The sequence below is a fragment of the Staurois parvus genome, unplaced genomic scaffold, assembly GCF_062004578.1.
Source record: "Staurois parvus isolate SC_StPar_1 unplaced genomic scaffold, SC_StPar_1.0 ptg000842l, whole genome shotgun sequence".
Lineage (NCBI taxonomy): Eukaryota > Metazoa > Chordata > Amphibia > Anura > Ranidae > Staurois > Staurois parvus.
The window spans coordinates 1,012,908-1,037,947 of record NW_028318638.1 but is presented as its reverse complement, the minus strand read 5'-3'; the positions used below and the strand labels follow the sequence as shown (position 1 = coordinate 1,037,947).

General features: G+C 44.2%; 1 protein-coding gene across 1 annotated transcript in view; it reads left to right on the top strand.

The window, feature by feature from the left end:
• The window catches only part of PLEKHO1 (pleckstrin homology domain containing O1), a 79,735-nt gene that overhangs the window by 42,875 nt on the left and 11,820 nt on the right, over positions 1-25,040 (top strand). Inside the window, 2 exon segments of the mRNA XM_089655497.1 lie at positions 21,728-21,868; positions 22,004-22,108. Coding sequence (XP_089511623.1) covers positions 21,728-21,868; positions 22,004-22,108 — 246 coding nt within the window.

The following is a 25,040-nucleotide window of genomic DNA, read 5'->3' as shown; positions in this document are numbered from 1 at the left end:
GTGCTGCTATAGAGCTTTGTACCTACTTTAGCATTTTTGAAAGTTGAACTTAAGTGACTTCGTTTTGTTTCGGCAGCAGCAGCTTAACCTTGAAGGCAAGTGCTTTAAGTACAGGAAGCTACTTTACATGAAGGCACAATGGTGGACATTGAAGAATGCTTTTGTAACCTACCTGTAAAGCATTGGTACGACTGCTGAAAAGCATAGAAATACACAAAAACAACACATGCATATTGTTACCAGCACCATGCTCAATTAAGGTAGCCATCTTATATGGAAAAAGGCAAGGGCATGCTGACAAAAACATTCCAGCATAAGAAAATCTCGACCAAAACCATTAACACCCCATGCCAGTCCCAGAAATATTGCAACAATAGCAGATTTGCTATTGCTGTCTCTTGAGGTAGAAAGCCCCAGTAGGGCAACCAACTTTTTTATTGCAGCAAAAAAAAAAAAACAGCGTTTGCACAAAAAAAAGGCAAGAACATAAAAATAAATCCTAACATCTACCATTTAGCTCAAGGTCCTGTGTGGAAGAACAAACAAACCTTTGAACTTTCAGGGCTACCATCAAGGTAATTTAGGAAGGTTTTTGCCCCAGGGACTCACAAAGTTTGTGAAGATAACTTCCTCTAAAAAGGGCTCAAGGAAAGGTAAGGCCAAGATGCTGGAATCTCCAGCTCATACAAATAGAAGTCCTTAAGTCAACCTGGTGGCCTAGGTATGGCAGCTTTCCACAAAATCCCCTTTCCGAAAGGCAGAGGTCACCCGAAACAAATAATCTATGTATTATTGAGCCAGCAGACCAGTTTCATATGCGCATTCACCGAACCCTTCTTAATTGGAAAAATAAAATGATTTTTCAAATTCAAAACATAGGTATATATTTAGGTATATATTTATACATAGGTGCACAAAATGAACAAAACCATTAAGAACAAAGAACAAAACCATTAAAACATGATTTTCACACAAAAACAAAAACATAATAATGAATATTTACTGCACGAATCATATGAGTCGGGTGTGGGTCTTCACCTCCGCCGAACCCGCGAGACTGACTCACCGAACCCCTGGGGTTCGATCGAACCCAGGTTAAGAATCACTGATTTAGATGCTGTCTATGGTAGCATGCCACTGATTCTTCCCGGAGCAATATGGGTCTTATTTTGCCTGTGGTGGCAAGGCTTTGCTCCTGCATTACCACCACTTGACCACCCAACCACTTGAAGTCCAAGCCGGTAACAGTAATCTTTTCTTAGATGATATATTTCAAGGGTGTATAACATTATGGGAAACTTACCGGTTTATGTATGTGCTCTATGCCACGTGTCACAATGCCAGCAAAGGTCTACCACCAAAAAAGGTCTGTCAAGGAAGGGGCATATTGTTCAGAAGGTTGTATCGGAAAAATGGTTCTTGGGTTGCATCTGGTTTATCTCCTGTCTGTGGCAACATGATTTAGATGCTGTCTATGGTAGCATGCCACTGATTCTTCCCGGATATGGGTCTTATTTTGCCTGTGGCGGCAAGGCTTTGCTCCTGCATTACCACCGTTAGGTCCAGCCTCTGGTAACAATGTGCCACTTCTGTCTCAATGAGGATCCACTTCTGCTTTTTTAGATGAAAAAAACTTTTTGAGAGTTGGGACTTTAGTGGTGCTACGTATAGTCTTTATGTACCTAAACTAAAGAGCCATAGACACCCATTGAATAAAAAGATTCCAACATTCTATTACAAAGTCGTAAAAATAGAATTTTAAAAAAGACATTGCCATGAGCACATGGACAAGTAGCCACCCAATACTTGACACCTTCCACACATTTTTTCTTTTTTTTTTACAAATTTGTAATAAAATGTTGAAATCATTTTATACAATGGGTATTTATATCTCTTGGACATAGAAGTAGATAATGTGATTGGGAGCACAGTGGCTAAATGGTTAGCACTTTTGCCTGGCAGTATTAGGGTCGTTGGTTCGAATCCCAGCCACAGCACCACCTGCCTGGAGTTTGCATGTTCTCACTGTGCCTGCGTGGGTTTCCTCCGGGTACTCCGGTTTTCTCCCACACTTCAAAGACATGCTGGTAGGTAAATTGGATCCTGTCTAAATTGGCCCTAGTATGTGTATACATGAATGTAAGTTAGGGACCTTAGACTGTACACCCCTTGAGGGTTAGGGACCTTAGATTATACACCCCTTGAGGGTTAGGGACCTTAGATTGTACGCTCCTTGAGGGTTAGGGACCTTAGATTGTACGCCCCTTGAGGGTTAGGGACCTTAGATTGTACACCCCTTGAGGGTTAGGGACCTTAGATTGTACACCCCTTGAGGGTCAGGGACCTTAGATTGTACGCTCCTTGAGGGTTAGGGACCTTAGATTGTACGCCCCTTGAGGGTTAGGAACCTTAGATTGTACGCCCCTTGAGGGTTAGGGACCTTAGATTGTACGCTCCTTGAGGGTTAGGGACCTTAGATTGTACGCCCCTTGAGGGTTAGGGACCTTAGATTGTACACCCCTTGAGGGTTAGGGACCTTAGATTGTACGCTCCTTGAGGGTTAGGGACCTTAGATTTTACACCCCTTGAGGGTTAGGGACTGATGTGAATGTACAATATATATGGAAAGCGCTCTGTAAATTGACGGCGCTATATAAGTACCTGAAATAAATAAATAAATTATATGTAGTACCAATAAAGTCCCAAGTCTTTTTTCTCTAAAGGTCTTCAGTGATGTAGATGCAGAGTCTCCACTTTTTGGTTTACTTCCCCTAAACCTTCAATGTGCTACGTTCACTTCTGCAAACTAACTTTAGCAGTTGGGTTCAGGCCAGGGGCCCCCAGACTTCAATATGAGGGTAATATGAATAATAGAAAAAAAAGTATGGGCTGAAAACATCAGTTTTATAAATGAATGAAGAAAGACTTTAAGTAAAACAAAGCAAAAAGAATTTTAAAAAACTTGAGCCGTTAATAACGGGTGAACAAGACTACATTCAGTCTGCTTCTTTCTCATCAGAGTTTTAAATTGGGATCCCCATCACAGTCCACTTTACATCAGAGTCCTCATCAGAGTCCACCTTACATCAAGGTTCCCATTAGAGTCCCCCTTACATCAAGGTTCCCATCAGAGTCTCCCTCACATCAAGGTTCCCATCAGAGTCTCCCTTACATCAAGGTCCCCATCAGAGTCCCCCTTACATCAGGATCCCCATCAGAGTCCCGATCAGAGTCCTGCCTTATATCAGGGTCCCTATCAATGTCTCCCTTACATCAGGGTCCCCATCAGAGTCCTCCTTATATCAGGGTCCCCATCAGAGTCCCCATAACATCAGGGTCCCCATCAGAGTCTCCCTTACATCAGGGTCCCCCTCACATTAGGGTCCCCATCAGAGTCCCCTTTACATTAGAGTCCACATCAGAGTCCTGCCTTATATCAGGGTCCCTATCAATGTCCCCCTTATATCAAGGTTGCCTTCAGAACAGGGGCCAGATCTTGTAGTAGGGGGCCATAGCTGGGAGATCTCTGGTTTAGGTTAAGGCATCATGACAATAAATACTGTGGATTACATCAAGGTCCCCATCAGACTCCCCATCAGAGTTCCCCTTACATCAGGGTCCCCATCAGAGTCCCCCTTACATCAGGGTCCCAATCAGATTCCGCCTTACATCAGGGTCCCAATCAGAGTCCCTCTTACATCAGGGTCCCCATTAGAGTCCCCCTCACATCAGGGTCCCCATCACATTCCCCTTTACATCAGGATCCCCATCAGAGACCCCCTTACATCAGGGTTCCCATCAGAGTCCACATCAGAGTCCTGCTTTATATCAGGGTCCCTATCAATGTCCCCCTTACATCAAGGTTTGCCTCAGAACAGGGGCCAGATCTTGTAGTAGAGGGCCGTAGTTTGGAGACCTCTGGTTTAGGTTAAGGCATCATGACTATGAATACTGTGGATACATCAAGATCCCCATCAGAGTCCCCCTTATATTAGGGTCCCCATCAGTGTCCCCCTTACAATCAGGGTCCCCATCAGAGACCCCCTTACAATCAGGGTCCCCATCAGAGACCCCCTTACATCAGGGTCCCCATCAGAGTCCCCCTAACATCAGGGTCCCCTGATGATGTAACAATGTAATCCACTGTTACACATAAACCTCAGTTGTCTCATTTTCCCATCTCTTTGGTTTCAGGACTGGCTGGATACTACATGAGAAATTCTGTCCAGTCCTGTTAAAAGCTCTTCATCAGAGGAAGGCCGGTTTCTCGGGGGAGCCGTGTCTGTGTACATCTGCCTCTTGATGGTGGTTGTGTACAGGCCGCTTTGATTGTCTGTGGCGGGGGGAGCTTTGTTCTGAAGTTCACACCACTGAGAGATCTCGGCGTTCCGCATTTTAATCAGAGGGATCTTTAGCGATTTGTGCATCAAGACGATTAGAGCCTGGCTGCCCTACTTTTACCAGGGAACAGCTCACTTAACTCGCTATAATCACTCCACTTTCCAAGGGGGGAAAGGGAAGTTGCAGACGAGGCAACTTGTGTGTGTCCCCTGTGTTCCTCCCGCACCGAGGGGAAATATCGGGCACTTTCCACTAAGCAGTGATAACGTTTAATCTGCAGATTTCCATGGAAACACGGACTTGCCATAACCGCCATAGCAGTGCTAAAATTTTTCCTCTGCCTTCAATTCATTTCTCAAACCTGTTTTTTTTTTGTTCAAAAGAATAACAGCAGCTTGGGAGGGCATTCTGACCCAGGCAATGCGGTACCGGCTCTGGGCTTGGCTCCTGGGGCTACATGACGTAATCATTTTTAAAGTGACACTAAAAAAGTCTCCTTGTTGTCCAAAAATAATCCACATCCACTACTTAATGGCCCTGTAATCTATTTTTCTATAAATCAATTCTTGCTGTATTTTTCTGCCTCCTTGTAACGTCCTTTGTGAGCTCCTCAACCTCTCCTTCTCCGTCTTCACTTGTTTGTTTGGATGAGCAGTGCACATTAGTTGTGGTCATGTACACTGTTCTATGTGAATTACTAATCCTATGGTCCAGGGGTCTCCAAACTTTCTGAACAAAGGGCCAGTTTACTCTCCTTCAGACTTTAGGGGGGCCGGACTGTGGCCAGTGGGAGTAGAAAATGTCTTGGCATCAGTGGGTGTAAACAATGCTCCATCCTTGTTATTAGGGGGAGGAACAGTGCTCCATCGTTGGTGTCCTTGGGAGGAGTAATGCCCCATTGTTGCTATCAGTGGTGGGAATAGTGCCTCATCAGGGGTGGACTGACAACTCATGGGGCCCCTGGGCAATAGGGGATCATGGGGCCCCTGTGCCCTTGCCCAAACTCAAAAAAAGCCTATGAAAAAGGTACCAGGGGCATCTCATGGGGCCCCCTACTGACCCCAGGCCCTCGGGCAGTGCCCGAGTTTCCAAATGGTCAGTCCGCCCCTGGTAATGCCCCATTGTTGCTATCAGTGGTGGGAATAGTGCCTCATCAGGGGTGGACTGACAACTCATGGGGCCCCCGGGCAATATGAAATCATGGGGCCCCTGTGTCCTCGCCCACACTCAAACCTCACCCAAAAAAGCCTATGAAAGGTACCAGGGGCATCTCATGGGGCCCCCTACTGACCCCAGGCCCTCGGGCTGTGCCCGAGTGCCTAAATAGTCAGTCGCCCCTGTGCCTCATCATTGGTGTCAGTGAGAGGAATAGTGTCCCATCATTGGTATCAGTGGGAGGAATAGTGTCCCATCATTGGTGTCAGTGGAAGGAATAGTGCACCATCATTGCTATCAGTGGGAAAAATAATGCCCCATTGTTGGTGTCAGTGGGAGGAATAGTGCCCCATCATTGGTGTCAGTGGGAGGAATAGTGCCCCATCATTGGTGTCAGTGGGAGGAATAGTGCCCCATCATTGCTGTCAGTGGGAGGAATAGTGTCCCATCATTGGTGTCAGTGGGAGGAATAGTGCCCCATCATTGGTATCAGTGGGAGGAATAGTGCTCCATCATTGCTGTCAGTGGGAGGAATAATGTCCCATCATTGGTGTCAGTGGGAGGAATAGTGCCCCATCATTGCTGTCAGTGGGAGGAATAGTGCCCCATCATTGGTATCAGTGGGAGGAATAGTGCCCCATCATTGGTATCAGTGGGAGGAATAGTGCCCCATTGTTGGTGTCAGTGGGAGGAATAGTGCCCCATCATTGGTGTCAGTGGAAAGAATAATGCCCCATTATTGGTGTCAGTGATCGGAATAGTGCCCCATCATTGCTGTCAGTGGGAGGAATAGTACCCCATCATTGCTGTCAGTACCTTTGTAGTGCAGTTTGAGCCCATACAAAATTAATGGTCTCAAATTGCACTGCACAGATTCGCATGTGATTTGTTCAGCAATGTGATGCCATTCCTGTCTGAATCACATGCTGTTTCCCTCCAGGTGCAGTGCGATTTGAGCCATTCATTTTGTATGGGCTCAAGTTTCAGGTATTGTAGCATTTGCATGAGTACTCATGCAAATGCTTAGTATCGGCAGCGATACCTATTGGTGCAACCCTACTAATCATGCAAGAAAACACACAAAAATGTCCGTTTTTAGAAACGCACTGCAGTCGTGGGTCACGCTTGGGGTGCCATTAATTTTTTAATTTTGACACACGATAAAATGCACTACAAACACACCAAAATGCGGATTTAAAAAACGCCCAACGTTCCGCGAATGAAAATGTTCTTGAGTTACTATGGAGCGTTAGTCATGCATAGGGCAACCCATGCAAGTGAATGCGCTGCCCTCTAGGCGCGATGTACGGGAATGCATGTTCCTGCTATGATGAGGTGTGAATGAGGCCTTAGCCCTCCTGCACACGGGACGTTTTGATAACGCTGGTAACGTTAGCTGTGTAAAGTCACTTTAAAAATGTGAGTTTTTCAGCTTTTTTTAGCGTTTTTGCATTAGCGGCGTTTTGCCGTGTTTAGCGGCGTTTTCCCACATTTGAGTTTTTTAGCTTTTTTTGGTCCAAAAAACATCCAAAAATGGCAGTTTGTGCCGTTTTATCGTGTATTTTCAGCGTTAGAGCGATTTTACAGCTAAAAAACTCCTCTAGAAACCCACTAGTACTGTGTTTTTTTTCCAGCCAAAAAACATCCCAGCCACAAAATGTTGATTCCAGTCTATGTGTGTATGGACACCTAGGATAACATGCTGGGGGGTTTACTGGCTGTAGAAAAAAACGTCAAAAGCCAAAAACAGCCGCTGTAAAAACGCCCCGTGTGCATGAAGACTACTACAGGAGGTGTGTTACTGGCCAGATCACCTGGTGAAAACAGAGGGAAAAGATCCTAAAAAAAATGAATATAGGCAGCACAGTGGCTAAATGGTTAGCACTTTCGCCTGGCAGTACTGGGGTCGTTGGTTCGAATCCCAACCATGGCACCACCTGCCTAGAGTTTGCATGTTCTCCCTTTTCCTGCGTGGGTTTCCTCCCACACTCCAAAGACATGCTGGTAGGTGAATTGGCTCCTTTCTAAATTGTCCCTAGTACGTGTATGTTGAATGTGAGTTAGGGACCTTAGATCGTACGCCCCTTGAGGGTTAGGGACCTTAGATTGTACACCCCTTGAGGGTTAGGGACCTTAGATTGTACACCCCTTGAGAGTTAGGGACCTTAGATTGTACGCCCCTTGATGGTTAGGGACCTTAGATTGTACACCCCTTGAGGTTTAGGGACCTTAGATTGTACACTCCCTGAGAGTTAGGGACCTTAGATTGTACGCCCCTTGAGGGTTAGGGACCTTAGATTGTACACCCCTTGATGGTTAGGGACCTTAGATTGTACACCCCTTGAGGTTTAGGGACCTTAGATTGTACACTCCCTGAGAGTTAGGGACCTTAGATTGTACACTCCTTGAGAGTTAGGGACCTTAGATTGTACGCCCCTTGAGGGTTAGGGACCTTAGATTGTACACCCCTTGAGCGTTAGGGACCTTAGATTGTATGCCCCTTGAGGGTTAGGGACCTTAGCTTGTATGCTCCTTGGGAGTTAGGGACCTTAGATTGTACACCCCTTGAGGCTTAGGGACTGATGTGAATGTACAATATAAAAATGCTGTGTAAATTGACAGCGCTATATAAGTACCTGTAATAAATATAATAAAAAATGAAAAAAAAAGAAAACTAATGCAGCCATCACATCTAATGATTGGTAAACTGCAATATATTACATTTTTGGTTTTGGGTTTACCACCGCTTTAATATCTTTTTAGAGACATAACTGCATTAATTGGTGTTTATATCTGTGTTGAGTTCAGCTTGCTGAAGGTCTAGGACTGGTGTTGGAGGTGACTCATAGCCACAAGCTACTTCTGCGTCTGTTTTTTGGGGCTCAGAAAGATCATTTCCTTCTTTTTTTTCTTATTTTTTACTCGGTGAATGTGTAAACGAGGAAGCAAGCTGTTACGCAAAGTCGCCCACAAGTCACACTGATTTCTAGAAATAAACTGCTGGCACACCTCCCTCCAGCGCTCTGACTGAAGAGCAGTTTCCTCCTGCTTCTTGAGTTTCATATATATGGTGATGCAGGCCAACCTGTCTAAAGGGGGAACTGATATTGTTGGATGTAGCAGCCAAGCCTCCCTTCATTCTCTTAGTCCTCGCCATAATGGACCAATGTCTAGGGAAGCCGGATTCAAAAGGCAAGCTACAACTTGGGCAAACTGTCCTTTTTTGTATAATTTCTTTCCCTCTTGCACTGTACTTCAGTAAACAAACGTGTTGGCATGGTCCTGAGCCCATTTGTACATGAAAATGGGTATCAATCTCAACCCTTGGAGGCTGCTCTCCATCAGCTAGGGTGCTCCTAGAGATCCCCAGAGCAGTCTGAAAGTCTATGTAAAGGATAAGAGCTTCTACGGGAGCACCACGGCTCAGAATTTAGTCCAGTGAGAGTTCATTGTTCACAACAAAATGTCGGAAAGTATATCCATTACGTTTCAAGGAGTCACAAACCCTCCTTCATCAGGGCTCACTTGCTGGCAATGATGTATGATAATACAGGTGTAGGTGCAGATTTTCCCTCCGTTCTGTAGGTGGCACTGTGGCATTATTACAGGTGTAGAGGTCTTCATCAGGGCTCACATGCTGGCAATGATGTATGATAATACAGGTGTAGGTGCAGATTTTCCCTCCGTTCTGTAGGTGGCACTGTGCCATTATTACAGGTGGAGAGGTCTTCATCAGGGCTCACATGCTGGCAATGATGTATGATAATACAGGTGTAGGTGCAGGTTTTCCCTACGTTCTGTAGGTGGCACTGTGCCATTATTACAGGTGGAGAGAAGTCTTCATCAGGGCTCACATGCTGGCATTGATGTATGATAATACAGGTGTAGGTGCAGGTTTTTCCTCCGTTCTGTAGGTGGCACTGTGAAGTCTGTCAGGGCAATTGTCTCCTTGTGAACTTCTTCAGGGTCTCAGAGAGGCCAGCAGTCCGATTGGTTGATGCAATCTCTGGAGCTCTCAGGCAGCCATCTTGACCAGGAACCTTACAGTTGTGCTCAAAAGTTCACATCCCCTGGCAGACAACATGAAATTTTCCCATTTATATTCAAAATATGACTGATCGTGCAAAAAAAATTGTCTTTTATTTAAGGATAGAGATCATATGATGCCATTTATTGTCGCATAGTTGTAGGCTCATATTTAAATGATAATGATAAAAGAAATCACCCAAATGGCCCGGATCAAAAGTTTCCCTCCCCTGGAATGTTTGGCCTTGGTACAGACACATAAGGTGACACACATGGGTTAAAATGCCAATTAAAGCTTAATTTCCCACATCTGTGGCTTTGTAAATTGCAATTAGTGTATGTGTATAAATAGTCAATGAGTTTTTTAGAACTCATGCAGATGCACTGAGCAGGCTAGATACTGAGCCATTGGGTGCAGAAAAGAACTGTCAAAAGACCTGCGTAACAAGGTACTTGAACTTTAAAAAGATGGAAAAGGATATAAAAAGCTATCCAAAGCCTTGAATATGCCAGTCAGCACTGCTAAATCACTTATTAAGAACTGGAAAATGCAGGGATCTCTTGACACCAAGCCAAAGTCAGGTAGACCAAGAAAGATTGCAGCCACAGCAGCCAGAAGAGTTGTCTGGGATACAAAGAAAAATCCACAGGTAACCTCAGTGGCTGCAGAAGAAATCTGTGTATTGATCCACTGATCGTAGTTGCAATGCTTTTCATTTGTTTTTCCTGCAAATATGGGTGCATCTATTATTTATTTTTCAAAAGGTGCACTTAGCCTGCACTCCTAGCCTAACTACCCCTGCCCTCTTCAATGGGACATATACTACCCCTTTTTCTTAATATCAAATGCCATGTTAGACCCCATCAGGAAGTGAGAAGAGTGTAGTGTAGAGTAGTCAGGCTAATGAAATCTCATTTCTGATTGGTTACAAGGGGTCACTTCATAAATGTGTCCTTTGTACCATATATAGGCCTTGCTGAATTGGCGGCCAGGCTTGATTTGTGAAGCGTTATCATGAGGCCCATTATTCCATATCTCTCGGGTGTCATTTTTTTACTTCTTTACACTTCACAGTCCATTTCCTCTCCGTCTAAAGTTTCTGAAAATAGCAGCAGTTAATCCCTCAGCTAAATTTAGAGTAGGCCTCTGAAGATGCTGATAGCAGCTGACACGAGCTTATAGGCGCATTTGCTGTCCGTGACTCTGCAACACGTTTCAATTATGCAGGTGGCGCTTCTAATATTATTCAATTCAGATGGTATTCGTCTGCAACGAACTGGCAGGACGGGGCCTTGGTCATGTCGTGATTTGCCCTTGAAGGCACTAAGTACATTTACTGGAATAAGCAACCTGAGCCCCTTCAGCTGTTATGATGTACAGCTCCCAGCATGCCTTGGAGATGGTCGATTTGTGTCCGCCTTGTATCGTCTGGACTGGAGGGATGACTCCAAGACTCGGTCTGGAAAATGCAGATGGGAAAAAATAGGTCCTGGAGTTTAGGGAGCTTGGATTGGAGGTTTTAAAGTACACTGATCAGCCATAACATTAAGACAGTGGTGGGCAACCTTTTTTTTCAACTGAGCCAAATCTCGCCAAAACCACGATTGAAATTTATTTTGAGAGCCACATTTTTAAAACTGAAAATACATCCCCCATATAGTAATTCATCCCCCATAGTAATTCATCCCCCATATAGTAATTCATCTCCCATAGTAATTCATCCCCCATATAGTAATTCATCCCCCATAGTAATTCATCCCCCATAGTAATTCATCCCCCATATAGTAATTCATCCCCCATAGTAATTCATCCCCCATATAGTAATTCATCCCCCATAGTAATTCATCCCCCATAGTAATTCATCCCCTATATAGTAATTCATCCCCCATATAGTAATTCATCCCCCATATAGTAATTCATCCCCCATATAGTAATTCACCCCCCATAGTAATTCATCCCCCATATAGTAATTCATCCCCCATAGTAATTCATCCCCCATATAGTAATTCATCCCCCATAGTAATTCATCCCCCATATAGTAATTCATCCCCCATAGTAATTCATCCCCCATATAGTAATTCATCCCCCATAGTAATTCATCCCCCATAGTAATTCATCCCCCATATAGTAATTCATCCCCCATAGTAATTCATCCCCCATATAGTAATTCATCCCCCCTATAGTAATTCATTCCCCATATTGTGTCAATTCACTTACCTTTGCTCCGCGCGTTCCTCTCGCCGTGTTCCCGTGCCGTTCCAGTCTTCAGGGCGGACTGTGAGAGGAGAGGAGTTTGTCACGCTGCCCCGCCTACATCCTGACAGCCAATGTTTGCCACGCTCCGCGGGCCGGATTAAAAGGTCCGCCGGGCCGTAGTTTGCCCATTGTTGGGCTAGCTGCAGAGTCCTGACTTTTGGGGCGGCCGCCCGAGAGGAGGGAGGGGAGCGGGTGCCCGGCACACAGAAGAGCCGCATTGAAGTGTGTAAAGAGCCGCATGTGGCTCGCGAGCCGCGGCTTGCCGACCACTGCATTAAGACAACTGACAGGTTAAGTGAAGAACACTGATTATCTCATTATAATGGAATCCAAAAATGAATGGCATATTAGGAAGCAAGTAAACATGTTGTCCCTGATGTGCTGGAAACAGAAAAAAATGGACATTGCAGTTTGTTCTGTCTCGGGCTGTATAGCAATGGACCACTCAGGGAGCCCATGCTGACCCATGTCCGCAACCAAGAGCACCGACAATGAGCTCGTGAGCATCAGAACTGGACCATGGAACAATGGAAGAAGGTGACCTAGTCTGATAAATGCCATTTTCGTTTACATCATGTGGACGGCCAGGTGTGCGTGCGTCACATACTTGGGGAAGAGATGGCACCAGGATGCACTATGGGAAGAAGAAAAGCTGGAAGAGGCAGTGTGATGCTTTGGGCGTGTTCTGCTTGGAGACACTGGGTCCTGCCATTTTTTTTGTATGTTACTTTGACATTTTGACACTCCTTAACTACACATTGTGGGTGACCAAGTACTCCCCTTAGAGGAAGCAGTATTCCCTGATGGCAGTGGCCTCTTTCAACAGGATACTGTGCCCCGCCACACTGGAAAAATGGCTCAAAAACGGTTTGAGGAACACAACAACGGGGGCTCCAAATTCTCCAGATCTCAATCCAATCAAGCATCTGTGGGATGTTCTGGAAAAACAAGTCTGATCCATGGAGGCTCCACCTTGTAATTCACAGCACTTAAAGAATCTTTTACTGACGGCTTGGTGCCAGATACCACAGCATACCTTCAGACATCTAGTGGAGTCCATGCCTTGATGAGTCAGGGCTGTTTTGGCACCAAAATGGCTGTTTTGGCATCAAAAGCTGGACCTACTCGATATTATGCGAGTGGCATAAAGTTTTTGGCTGATTGGTATATTATTCCCATACATATTCCCTTTACTACCCACTAATTGATATATAATTGATATATGCCATCTGTCATCTATATAGGAAGGTTTTTAAGAATACATCAATGGTTCACAGTGGAATGATGGCAATATTACGCATTTCTAAAAGTCCAGTCTGCTTCCTCAGGCAGTATGGGAACAATTCATAAGTCGTATATGTGTGGTACCATGTGTAGTCAATATAGATCCCACAGGAGACTGCAGGGAATATCAGAAGCCAAAAACAGCAAACCTCTGACCATGCTTACTCTCAGGATCTTCAAAATCAAGGCTCATCTACAAGATATGTACCCATTATACAATCGATGGACCTTGGGTTAGAAAGTAGGGTAGCACTCTATGGATAGATAATCGTATCCTATTACTGTAGGTGCAAAAAAGTCTGATCCACAACAAGGGCCAGAGTGTATACAAAGCCAGAGATCAATGGAGGCAATCATCTTGTTCCCAGCATACCAGTGGGCACCTCCAACCCCTGTGGTTGCCATATAGTGTCTTATTTTTCTTCTGTATGTTCAAAAGGATCAAAACTGGAGTGTATGGTAGGGTTGTTTTATAGCAGCTACTGACCCCCATTCCATGACGGTTTTGCTGCTAGCACAATGCTTTGCTTAAAGCTGCAGCATGGTTAATCAATTCCACACGGTGCTGGCTGTGGTCGGGATGGAAGCAGTTAAACAACCCATGTGCTTTCTGGGAAGCTTTATTTTCAAACAAATGTTTTATTGATGGCCTATTGACCAGTCACTCAGATGTCCCACAGGGCAGTATATCACTTTGTCAACAAGGGGAGGGTTATCTCCCAGGATGCACTGCTCAAATCTCAGAGCTTAAATGGCTTGATGACGATCATTGCTTAGAACATCTAACAAAAAACTAAACAAATCTTTAAAAAACATAACAGTCTTACCTTAGCTTGGAATCTTCAAAAAATGTTGGACTTTTAGTGAGATTCATTTGCCACATGTACATTGATAAGTTATAACATGGGCATGGCCACCCTGACTTTAAGACGTTAAGGAACCACAATCAGCTACAGGCTGTTTGTCCTGTCAACTCAGAAGGGTGGACATCACTGCTTAGAGTAGTCTTTATGATTGTGGCAACAATGAAACATGAATACACAATGTGGGTTGGGATGGCTGCTTCTAGTCTTCCTTGTCTCAGAATTAGAAGTGTATTATAGACATGCTGGATCCCATCAGTGGAAGAGGGCAGGTAGTCTGATATAAGAGATTTTGGAGTCAGATCTCTATCGTTGAGAGTATCCCAAGGAGTATTCGGAAACATCTGCAGAGTATTTGAGGAATGAGAGTGTCATAACCATTGGATAAGTCCACGTTTTTTCATTAAACAGGATGTAAAGGTAGAAACCCAACGTGTTAAGGGGACTTGCAACTCCCACTTTGTCAGACTGGTTTGTGAACAATAAACTCATATGTATGATGATTATTTTGGCTGTCCTAGATTGTCAGGAAGCACAGTGGCTAAATGGTTAGCACTTCCGCCTGGCAGTACTAGGGTTGCTGGTTTGAAGCCCAACCATGGCACCACCTGCCTGGAGTTTACATGTTCTCCCTGTGTCTGCATGGGTTTCCTCCCACACTCTAAAAACATGTTGGTAGGTGAATTGGCTCCTGTCTACATTGGCCCTAGTATGTGTATGTATGACTGTGAGTTAGGGACCTTAGATTGTACGCTCCTTGAGGGTCGGGGACTGATGTGAATGTACAATATATATGTAAAGTGCTGTGTAAATTGACAGCGCTATATAAGTACCTGAAATAAATAAATGTAGAGAGAATGGATATAGTAGTGTCAGGTGCAATCACATAGGCATTTGACTGCTACCATATTCGTACTCCAAGACTTTGAATTAATTGTCAACATACAAGCCCTAGTTAAGGGAGAGTTGTTAGCTCCCAAAATTAGTTGACCTAATTCATTACACAGCCCTGTAATGACCTTCTACCTTTTACTTCATGTATAATAATGTAGCACCCTCCTAGTTAGGTGCTAGTAGGTTAAGGTAGCCAGGGGAGAAAGTTGATTGCTTTTGGCTGTCCTAGGTTTCATTGGTTGCAGGTTTGAATACTCGTTCCCGCATTCCAGAAATCTCTGGGTGGTTCTGGAACATAGGCGTGGAGTAGCTTCCTGGGCAGCCTGAATATTTATGCAGCCTCAGCCAATCCCTGTCAGGAGGGTGACCAGCAGGGGGGTAAGATGTGCTTAAATATGGGGCCTAGAATGGCAGGGTCCTTTGCCTAGTTTAGAGACCCTGCTTGGAAGGGGCTGCCGGTCCTCCTGGACCATCCAGTGGAGCTACAAGTGGTTCAATGCGACCCCAGCTAACAGAGAGCTGGAAGCCGATTCCTAAATCTAAAAGAACAGTCTGGAGTAAAGACTGCAGAGGATCTGGCTGGGAGGCTCACGGTACAAGGCCTGGCTGATACTGGAAGGAGGCATCCATGTATACAAGGACACAAGGCGTAAAGGTCTGAGAGAGATCCTGAAGAGACTGTTGCTGTATTGACCCCTTTTTTCAAGGGACTGTTCCAGAGTTTGCTGATTCGGGGCTGTTTCCAGTGTGGGATCCCCCTGAAGCTCTATGTCCACATCCTCTTATATTAGAGGCCTATTTTTGAGAAATTGGTTCTATTAGAGAATGTCCTCAGTTCAAGTTGCGCTAGTTCTGGAGTATCCCAAAGGCTAACCCTATTCCCCATCCCAGTTCTTCAACCAATAAACCCAAAAAATAAACTTTTGCCTCGATATTGAGTGGAGGGACTGAGAAACTGCTATGTGCCTGGCTGTCATGTATCCAATAGGAAAGAGACCCTGGGACAAACAGTGGGAGCATTTTGGGGTCTGTGCTACAATAAGGAACCCTTATTGTTGTCCAATTGTTTTTGTGCTCTCATCTTTCCAATATTCTTTAATTTTTTCTGCTGGAGAAAAATTGGAGCAGGGGACAGAGCATTGTCAACCTATAACAGGAAGTGACTGAGCAAGGACCTTCATGGCAGAAGAAGGAAAATGATTGAAAACAACTTCTGAAATGACATTAACAAGTTGAAGATTATATGAGATGAAATGACTGGGCTTAGGTCTACTTTAAACTTGCCCTTTCCCATGTATATACCGTACATTTACATGTACAATATTTGCAGCATTTGTTGTCAATGAACATATCCTGCATTGCTCAAATGAAAAGTACAGCCCATTTGATGTACTGTGAAAGGACTGTAATGTGTTTGCAGGGAATTTTCGGAGATGTCATCTTTGCCAGGCCACACAAAAGCAGGGTAGTATGGGCGTCACACAGCTCGGCCACACACAGCCCTGTAATGGGAATTCCTGTGGTTTGCATACAGCCGAGATCCTTGGAGAGGTAGAGTCGAGTTTACAATAATTGTGCATTTAAATTTAATTTGCAGAAGCATTCAGAGGTTTGGCAGGTGTTTTCAGAGAGCTATGGTATATAGTAACCCAGGAATAGTTACAGCAGAATGCCAGGAAATGGCTAAATACACATGTGGAACACATACATAGGAACTTATTTTAGCTGCAAAGCAGTTCTCTTCCACTGGTCTTGTCATCTGGCCAGCACAGTCCTGGACCTCCAGTACAGACTATTGCTGCAATTAAAGTGTAGGCAAAACAAAAAGTGTTTTTTTTGTGTGTTTCCTGTTGGGTAGGTTTCTCTTTACTTCCTATCCCAAAGACGACAGGGAATCAAAAGGAACAAGAAAAATCCCGTCAGGCAGTTGTCCTTGGAACGGATAGAAGCCTAAAATATTGGATTTCCACAGTAGTAATTCTTTTCAACCACTGGATGTCCTCAGTCTTCTGGATTGAGTAATGCTAACTGTCAATTAACCTGGATGACTGAGGACATCCAGTGAGTGCTGGGCGTCATGGACCTGCCCCCTGAGGGGGTGTCACCACAGTGATGCAAGGAATGGTGATGCTTCATCCCCTTAGCACTGTACTCTGCGTCTATCAGTCCACTGCCAGAGAAGAAGAATCTTGAAGACATTTGGAAAAGGTACAGTTGCAAGAAAAAGTATGTGAACCCCTTGAGATTACGTGGAGTTTTGCATGAATTGGGCATAAAATGTGCTCTGAACCTCATCTAAGTCACAACAATCGAAGAACACAGTCTGCTGAACATAATACTACACAAACATTAGATGTTGCCATGGTTTAATTGCACATAATATGTAAACATTCACAGTGCAGGGAGGAAAAAGTATGTGAACCTTTGGACTTAATAACTGGTTGACCCTCCTTTGGCAGCAATAACCTCAACCAAACGTTTCCTGTAGTTGCAGATCAGACCTGCACAACAATCTGGAGTCATTTTGGACCACTCCTCTTCACAAAACTGTTTCAGTGTAGCAATATTCTTGGGATGTCTGGTGTGAATCGCTCTCTTAAGGTCATGCCACAGCATTTCAATCGGGTTGAGGTCAGGACTCTGACTGGGCCACTCCAGAAGGCGTATTCTATGCTGTTCCAGCCATTGTTTTGTTGAATTACTTGTATGCTTTGGGTCATTGTCCTGTTGCATCACCCATCCTCTGCGGAGCTTCAGTTGGCGGACAGATGGTTGTACGTTTTCCTGCAAAATGTCTTAATAAACTCTGGAATTCATTTTCCCATCAATGAGAACAATCTGTCCAGGCCCTGAGGCGGCAAAGCAGCCCCAAACTATGATGCTCCCTCCGCCATATTTTACAGTGGGGGTGAGGTTTTGATGTTGGTGTGCTGTGCCTTTTTTTCTCCACACATAGTGTTGTGTGTTCTTCCTAAACAACTCAATCTTGGTTTCATCTGTCCACAGTAGATTTGTCCTCCCTGCACTATGAATGTTTACATGTTATGTGCAATTAAACCATGGCAACATCTAATGTTTGTGTAGTATTATGTTCAGCAGACTGTGTTCTTCTATTGTTGTGACTTAGATGACGTTCAGAGCACATTTTATGCCCAATTCATGCAAAACTCCACGTAATCCCAAGGGGTTCATATACTTTTTCTTGCAACTGTATATATAAAGAAAAGGAAAAAAAAGGAAAAGAATATGGCAGCATTCAGTCATGTGAAATTAGACATCTTAAGCCAGCCTTTCTCAACCGGTGTTCCTCCAGAGATTGCTAGGGGTTCCATGAGCACTGAGCAACTTCGTTCTCTCAGATAATTAACCATGGATCTTTTTAGCCATCAGTAAGGGAGGGAATGTTCCGAATGACCACAAATGTAGGAATCATTCTCCCCAATGAACATCACACTAATGTACCGTGATCTGTAGATAAAGTAATTATTAGCAGGGTTTCCTTGAGACCAGGAGCATTTCTCCACCTTGAAAATGTTGAGAGAGGCCATCTTAAGCAGTTGAGACAAAATGAATAACGCATCGCCAAAATACGCACGTTCCTAACCCCTGAAACCACTAAACAGCTCATCCACTCCCTCATCATATCACGACTGGACTACTGCAACTCCCTCCTCACTGGCCTGCCTCGCCACTGGCTATCCCCGCTTCAGTCGATCCTGAATACGTCTGCCAGACTCATTCACCTTTCCAACCGCTCCATCTCCGCCACCCCCCTCTGCCAATCCCTCCACTGGCTTCCGATTGCGCAACGGATCAAATTCAAAATCCTAACACTGACGTACAAAGCTGTCCACCATACTGCCCCGAACTACATCACTGACCTAATATCCAAGTACCACCCAACACGCACACTCCGCTCCTCACAAGACCTCCTTCTCTCTAGTTCCCTGGTCTCCTCCTCCCATGCCCGCCTCCAGGACTTCTCCAGGGTGTCACCCATCCTCTGGAACTCCCTGCCCCAACCCATCAGATTATCACCTACTCCCCTCTCCTTTAGGCGCACCCTGAAAACCCATCTCTTCAGGGAAGCCTACCCCACCCCCTGCTAACCTGCCGACCTCCTCCACTCTTCCTACCACTCCATCCCCCACAGCTATCTCCTCCTGTGCCACCATCCCCTCCCTCCTAGATTGTAAGCTCGAAAGAGCAGGGCCTTGATCCCCTCATGTTTTGCATTGTATTGGTATTGTTCTGTCACATGTTCTGTCCCCCTTTGTAATGTACAGCGCTGAGCGAACTATTGGCGCTTTATAAATACTGTATAATAATAATAATAATTTCGGACACCATATGAAAAAACCCCCCAAAGTTTTTGATCTGGTGATAAGTATTTTTTTTCTGCAAGCAGATGACTTCCTGTTAGAAGTCCCATTAGAGGAAGCTGTGGTTCTCCTCTGAGGAGCCTCAGCCCATGAAGATGTGAACACTGCACTTAGTATTATATTAATCATAGATATAAAGATATGCTAAAAGTATATGTAAAGACAACATATTTTCACCCTTTTTGTTTTGTCTTGGTGACCAGTAAAGGGAATTCCAAATTACAGTTAGTATGGGATCAGGTGTAGAAGATAACTCATCCTATTGGGACACCTGCTCTGGTGACAACAATCTAGGAGAGGATTTCGCCTCACTTAGGAGAGATGTCCACTCACTTCCTGTTGAGTTATTGTTGTGTCTTTGGGACTGAGGGAAAATCTTCCCAGTTGGACATATATGGCAAATAAAATCTGACAGATGTTCCTACGCTTCCCTAATGTATTATTATTTTTATAATACAGGATTTATATCGCTCCAACAGCTTGTACAGCACTTTACAATCTAAAGGGAGACAGTACAGTTACAATACAATAAAATACAAGAGGGTGATCATAAGAGCTTACAATCTAAGAGGTATTGGAGCCTAAAAAGAAAAAATGCCTCTAGATACATCTAAATATTTGTGTATGGTGTACTGTATATGGGAACTTCTACATACATATGTCTGCATGTGAATATATGCATTTCCTATGCAAAAGACAGCCACGGGCTCATTATTTGCCCACTCCACTTCCATGTTGCTCCCCCTGTTCAGCTCCATATCGGGGGGCTGGTGCCGCCTGAAACAGCCATTTTTGCCATATGGGCCATCTGCATCCTAGCAAAAAAGGACAAATCGCTACTGGTGGAACATCATATCATCGGTTGCTAGGATGCTGGCGGCCAGCCCCTGCCCCTTCCCTGCTTGCAAATCATAACCATCTCCTCTTCTGGGGATGTGAATTTACAATCCATGCTGGCAGATTGCCACATGGGCCATCTGCATCCTAGCTGTAAAAGATGATGTGCTCTTGGGGCCACACAGCATCATTGGTTGCTTGGATGTCGGTAGCTGGGCCCCATAACGTCATTGTTTGCTAGAGCACAGATGGCCCCTGCCACTTCCCTGTTTGCACATCATAGCCCTCTCCTCTTATGGGGATGTTTAATTACAGTCTGTGCTGGCCCAACTCTTCCACCCCTCCTCTCATCTCCCTACACAACCTTTTATGTGGCTTTGAGGGTTGGAACAAAAATGGAATATTATAGTGGGGCTCCCTAAGTGACAGCTCTGAGTCTGCTGGGGCCGCTGACCCCACACCGAAGCTGGTATACAAAGGAGGCTTTTAATGATAAATAACATGCCTAAAATACACTATATTGCCAAAAGTATTGGGCCCGCCCTCGAAATCATTGAATTCAGGTTTTCCAATCACCTTCATTGCCACAAGAGTATAAAATCAAGCCCCTAGGCATGCAGACGGCTTCTACAAACATTTGTGAAAGAATGGGTCGCTCTCAGGAGATCAGTGACTCCAAGCGTGGTCCCGTGATAGGTGGCCACCTGTGCAATAAGTCCATCCGTGACATTTCCTGGCTACTAAATATTCCACGGTCAGCTGTTAGTGTGATTATAACAAAGTGAAAGCAACTGCGAACAACAGCAACTCAGCCACCAAGTGGTAGACCACGTAAAATCACAGGGGTTAGTGCATGCTGAAGCGCACAGTGCGCAGAAGTGGCCAACTGTCTGCAGAGTTTCTAAAGACCTCCAAATTTCATGTGGTCTTCAGATTAGCACAACAGTATGTAGAGAGCTTCATGGAATGGGTTTCCATGGTCGAGCAGCTGCATCCAAGCCTTGCATCACCAAGTGTAATGCAAAGCGTTGGATTCTGTGGTGTAAAGCACGCCGCCACTGGACTCTAGAGCAGTGGAGATGTGTTCTCTGGAATGATGAATCACTCTTCTCTGTCTAGCGATCCGATGGATGTGTCTGGGTTTGGCGGTTGCCAGGAAAACAGTACTTGATTGTGCCAAGTGTAAAGTTTGGTGGAGGGGGGATTATGGTGTGGGGTTGTTTTTCAGGGGTTGGGCTTGGCCCCCTAGTTCCAGTGGAGGGAACTCTTAAGGCGTCAGCATACCAAGACATTTTGGACAATTTCATGCTGCCAACTTTGTAGGAATAGTTTGGGGATGGCCCCTTCCTGTTCCAACATGACTGCGCACCAGTGCACAAAGCAAGGTCCATAAAGACATGGTTGAGTGGGTTTGGGGGGAGGAACTTGACTGGCCTGCACATAGTTGAAACTGTTATAGCTGCAAAGGGCAGGGCCAACTTAATACTGAACTCTACGGACTAAGACTGGGATGCCATTGAAGTTAATGTACGTGTAAAGGCAGGCGTCCCAATACTTTTGGAAATATGGTGTACATTAATTGTACCAATACTCTTATGGGAAGATTGTTGTTGAAATGAGCAGAACATGTTCTCTATGTGTCTTTTTTTTATGATACTTTCTATAATTTGGGTCACAATGTCTTCTAGGTGAAAGACGAAAAGAACGGACAAGAGATTTTTGACCTCAGTGACTACGAGAAGTGTGAAGAGCTCCGGAAATCTAGGAGCCGGTCCAAGAAGAACCACAGCCGCTTCTCACTTGTGCGGTCAAAGCAGCCGGGAAATACAGTAAGTTACACTTAGGGTTCTCAATATGCCCCTCAATACCCGGTAGTTCTGCATTAAATGTTTTTTAATGTAGAGATTTCATCCATATTACTAGAGCTCAGATATAGAGTATGATGGAGCCATTATTCTCCTCAGGCTCCGAACCTGATCTTCCTTGCCGTGAGCCCCGAAGAGAAGGAATCTTGGATCAACGCCTTGAACTCTGCAATCACACGAGCCAAGAACCGCATCTTGGATGAGGTAAGCTGTACCCACTCAGGTTAAAGTTTCCTATGTTAACAAACTGTTGTCTTATCTTGAGACCCTCACCCCAAGTCAAAATAAAGAAGCCCCAAACTTTTTATTGTATTTCTCTTACTTTACAAGTTAAAGCATTTCCAAACCCGAGAATGAATATTTAACCCCTTGCTGTTGCCTTCTGGCACCATCTTTACACCAGCAGGCAGAGATGTCATTCCGGATTCTTGTGACCACTGTGATTGGCTGTCAGAGTGGTCACATGATCAGAAGCCCATCCTGCTGGCTCCTGATCAGTGTTGGTGACAGCTTGGTCAGTGTGCTGGGTGCCTGCTCTCAGTACATAACAGCTGATCCCCAAGCTGGCATTAAAGCCATGGGTACCAGAACACTATACTGCAGCTTACCAGTCCTTAGAGTTACATAGTTAGTCTGGCTGAAAAAAGACAAAAGTCCATCCAGTTCAACCATAGAAAAAAAAAAAAAGTTATAATCCTATACCCACTTGTAAGCTCAAAAGAGCAGGGCCCTCGATCCCCTCATGTTTTGCATTGTATTGTTATTGTTCTGTCACATGTCCTGTCCCCCTTTGTAATGTACAGCGCTGAGCGAACTATTGGCGCTTTATAAATACTGTATAATAATAATAATACCCACAGTTGATCCAGAGGAAGGCAAAAGAAAAAACACCCCAGCAAAGCACGTTCCAATTTGCCCCCGCTGGGAAAAAAATTCCTTCCTGATCCCCTGAGAGGCAATCGGATAATCCCTGGATCAACTTTACCTATAAATGTTAGTATCCAGTTATATTCTGTGTATCCAAGAAAGAATCCAGGACTTTTTTGAAGCAATCCACTGAGCTGGCCAGAACCAACTCTTGAGAGAGTCTATTCTACATTTTCACAGCTATTACTGTGAAGAACCCTTTCCGTATTTGGAGAGTACATTTCTTTTCCTCCAGATGTAAAGAGTGCCCCCTTGTCCTCTGTGATGACCTCAGGGTGAATAGTTCTACACCGAGTTCACTATATGAACCACTGATGTATTTATACATGGAGATCATATCCCCCCTTATGTATTATACATGGAGATCATATCCCCCCCCTTATGTATTATACATGGAGATCATATCCCCCCTTATGTATTATACATGGAGATCATATCTCCCCTTATGTATTATACATGGAGATCATATCCCCCCTTATGTATTATACATGGAGATCATATCCCCCCTTATGTATTATACATGGAGATCATATCCCCCCTTATGTATTATACATGGAGATCATATCCCCCCCTTATGTATTATACATGGAGATCATATCCCCCCCTTATGTATTATACATGGAGATCATATCCCCCCCCTTATGTATTATACATGAAGATCATATCCCCCCTTATGTATTATACATGGAGATCATATCCCCCCTTATGTATTATACATGGTGATCATATCCCCCCTTATGTATTATACATGGAGATCATATCCCCCCCTTATGTATTATACATGGAGATCATATCCCCCCCTTATGTATTATACATGGAGATCATATCCCCCTTATGTATTATACATGGAGATCATATCCCCCCTTATGTATTATACATGGAGATCATATCCCCCCTTATGTATTATACATGGAGATCATATCCCCCTTATGTATTATACATGGTGATCATATCCCCCTTATGTATTATACATGGAGATCATATCCCCCCTTATGTATTATACATAGAGATCATATCCCCCCTTATGTATTATACATGGAGATCATATCCCCCCTTATGTATTATACATGGAGATCATATCCCCCCTTATGTATTATACATGGAGATCATATCCCCCCTTATGTATTATACATGGTGATCATATCCCCCCTTATGTATTATACATGGAGATCATATCCCCCTTATGTATTATACATGGAGATCATATCCCCCCTTATGTATTATACATGGAGATCATATCCCCCCTTATGTATTATACATGGAGATCATATCCCCCCTTATGTATTATACATGGAGATTATATCCCCCCTTATGTATTATACATGGAGATCATATCCCCCCTTATGTATTATACATGGAGATCATATCCCCCTTATGTATTATACATGGTGATCATATCCCCCCTTATGTATTATACATGGTGATCATATCCCCCTTAATCTCCTCTTCTCAAGAGAGAATAAATTCAGTTCCTCTAATCTTTCCTCATAGCTGATCTCCTCCATGCCTCTTATCAGTTTGGTTGCCCTTCTCTGCACTTTCTCCAGTTCCCCAATGTTCTTTTTGTGAATTGGTGCCCAAAACTGAACTTCATATTCCAGATGAGGTCTTACTAATGATTTGTACCGGGGTAATATGATATCTCTCTCTGGAGTCTATACCTCTTTTAATATAAGAGAGGATTTTGCTCGCTTTAGAAGCCGCAGCTTGGCATTGCATGCCATTATTAAGACTGTGATCTACCAGAACCCCCAGATCCTTCTCCACTATTGATTCCCCCAGTTGTACCCCCCCTAGTATGTATGATGAATGCATATTCTTAACCCCCAAGTGCATAACCTTACATTTATCAACATTACACCTCATTTGCCACATAGTTGCCCAATTAAACAGTGCATTGAGGTCGACTTGGAAGTTGAAGTCCCCCTGTACGGACGTTATTCCACGGCACAACTTGGTGTCATCTGCAAAGACTGAAATGGGATTTATAATCTCAGACCCGATATCGTTTATTATATATATATTAAAAAGTAAGGGTCCCAACAATGAACCTTAGGGTACACCACTGATGACCCCAGACAATTCAGAGTATGAATCATTAACCTAGAGGTAGTAGTTTCTTTGTTTTCATTATTTTTAGACTAGGTAGATTTTTTCAGGTACTGAGAAATACCTAATGATCCTGCTATAAATCAAGACTCCTTGTAGC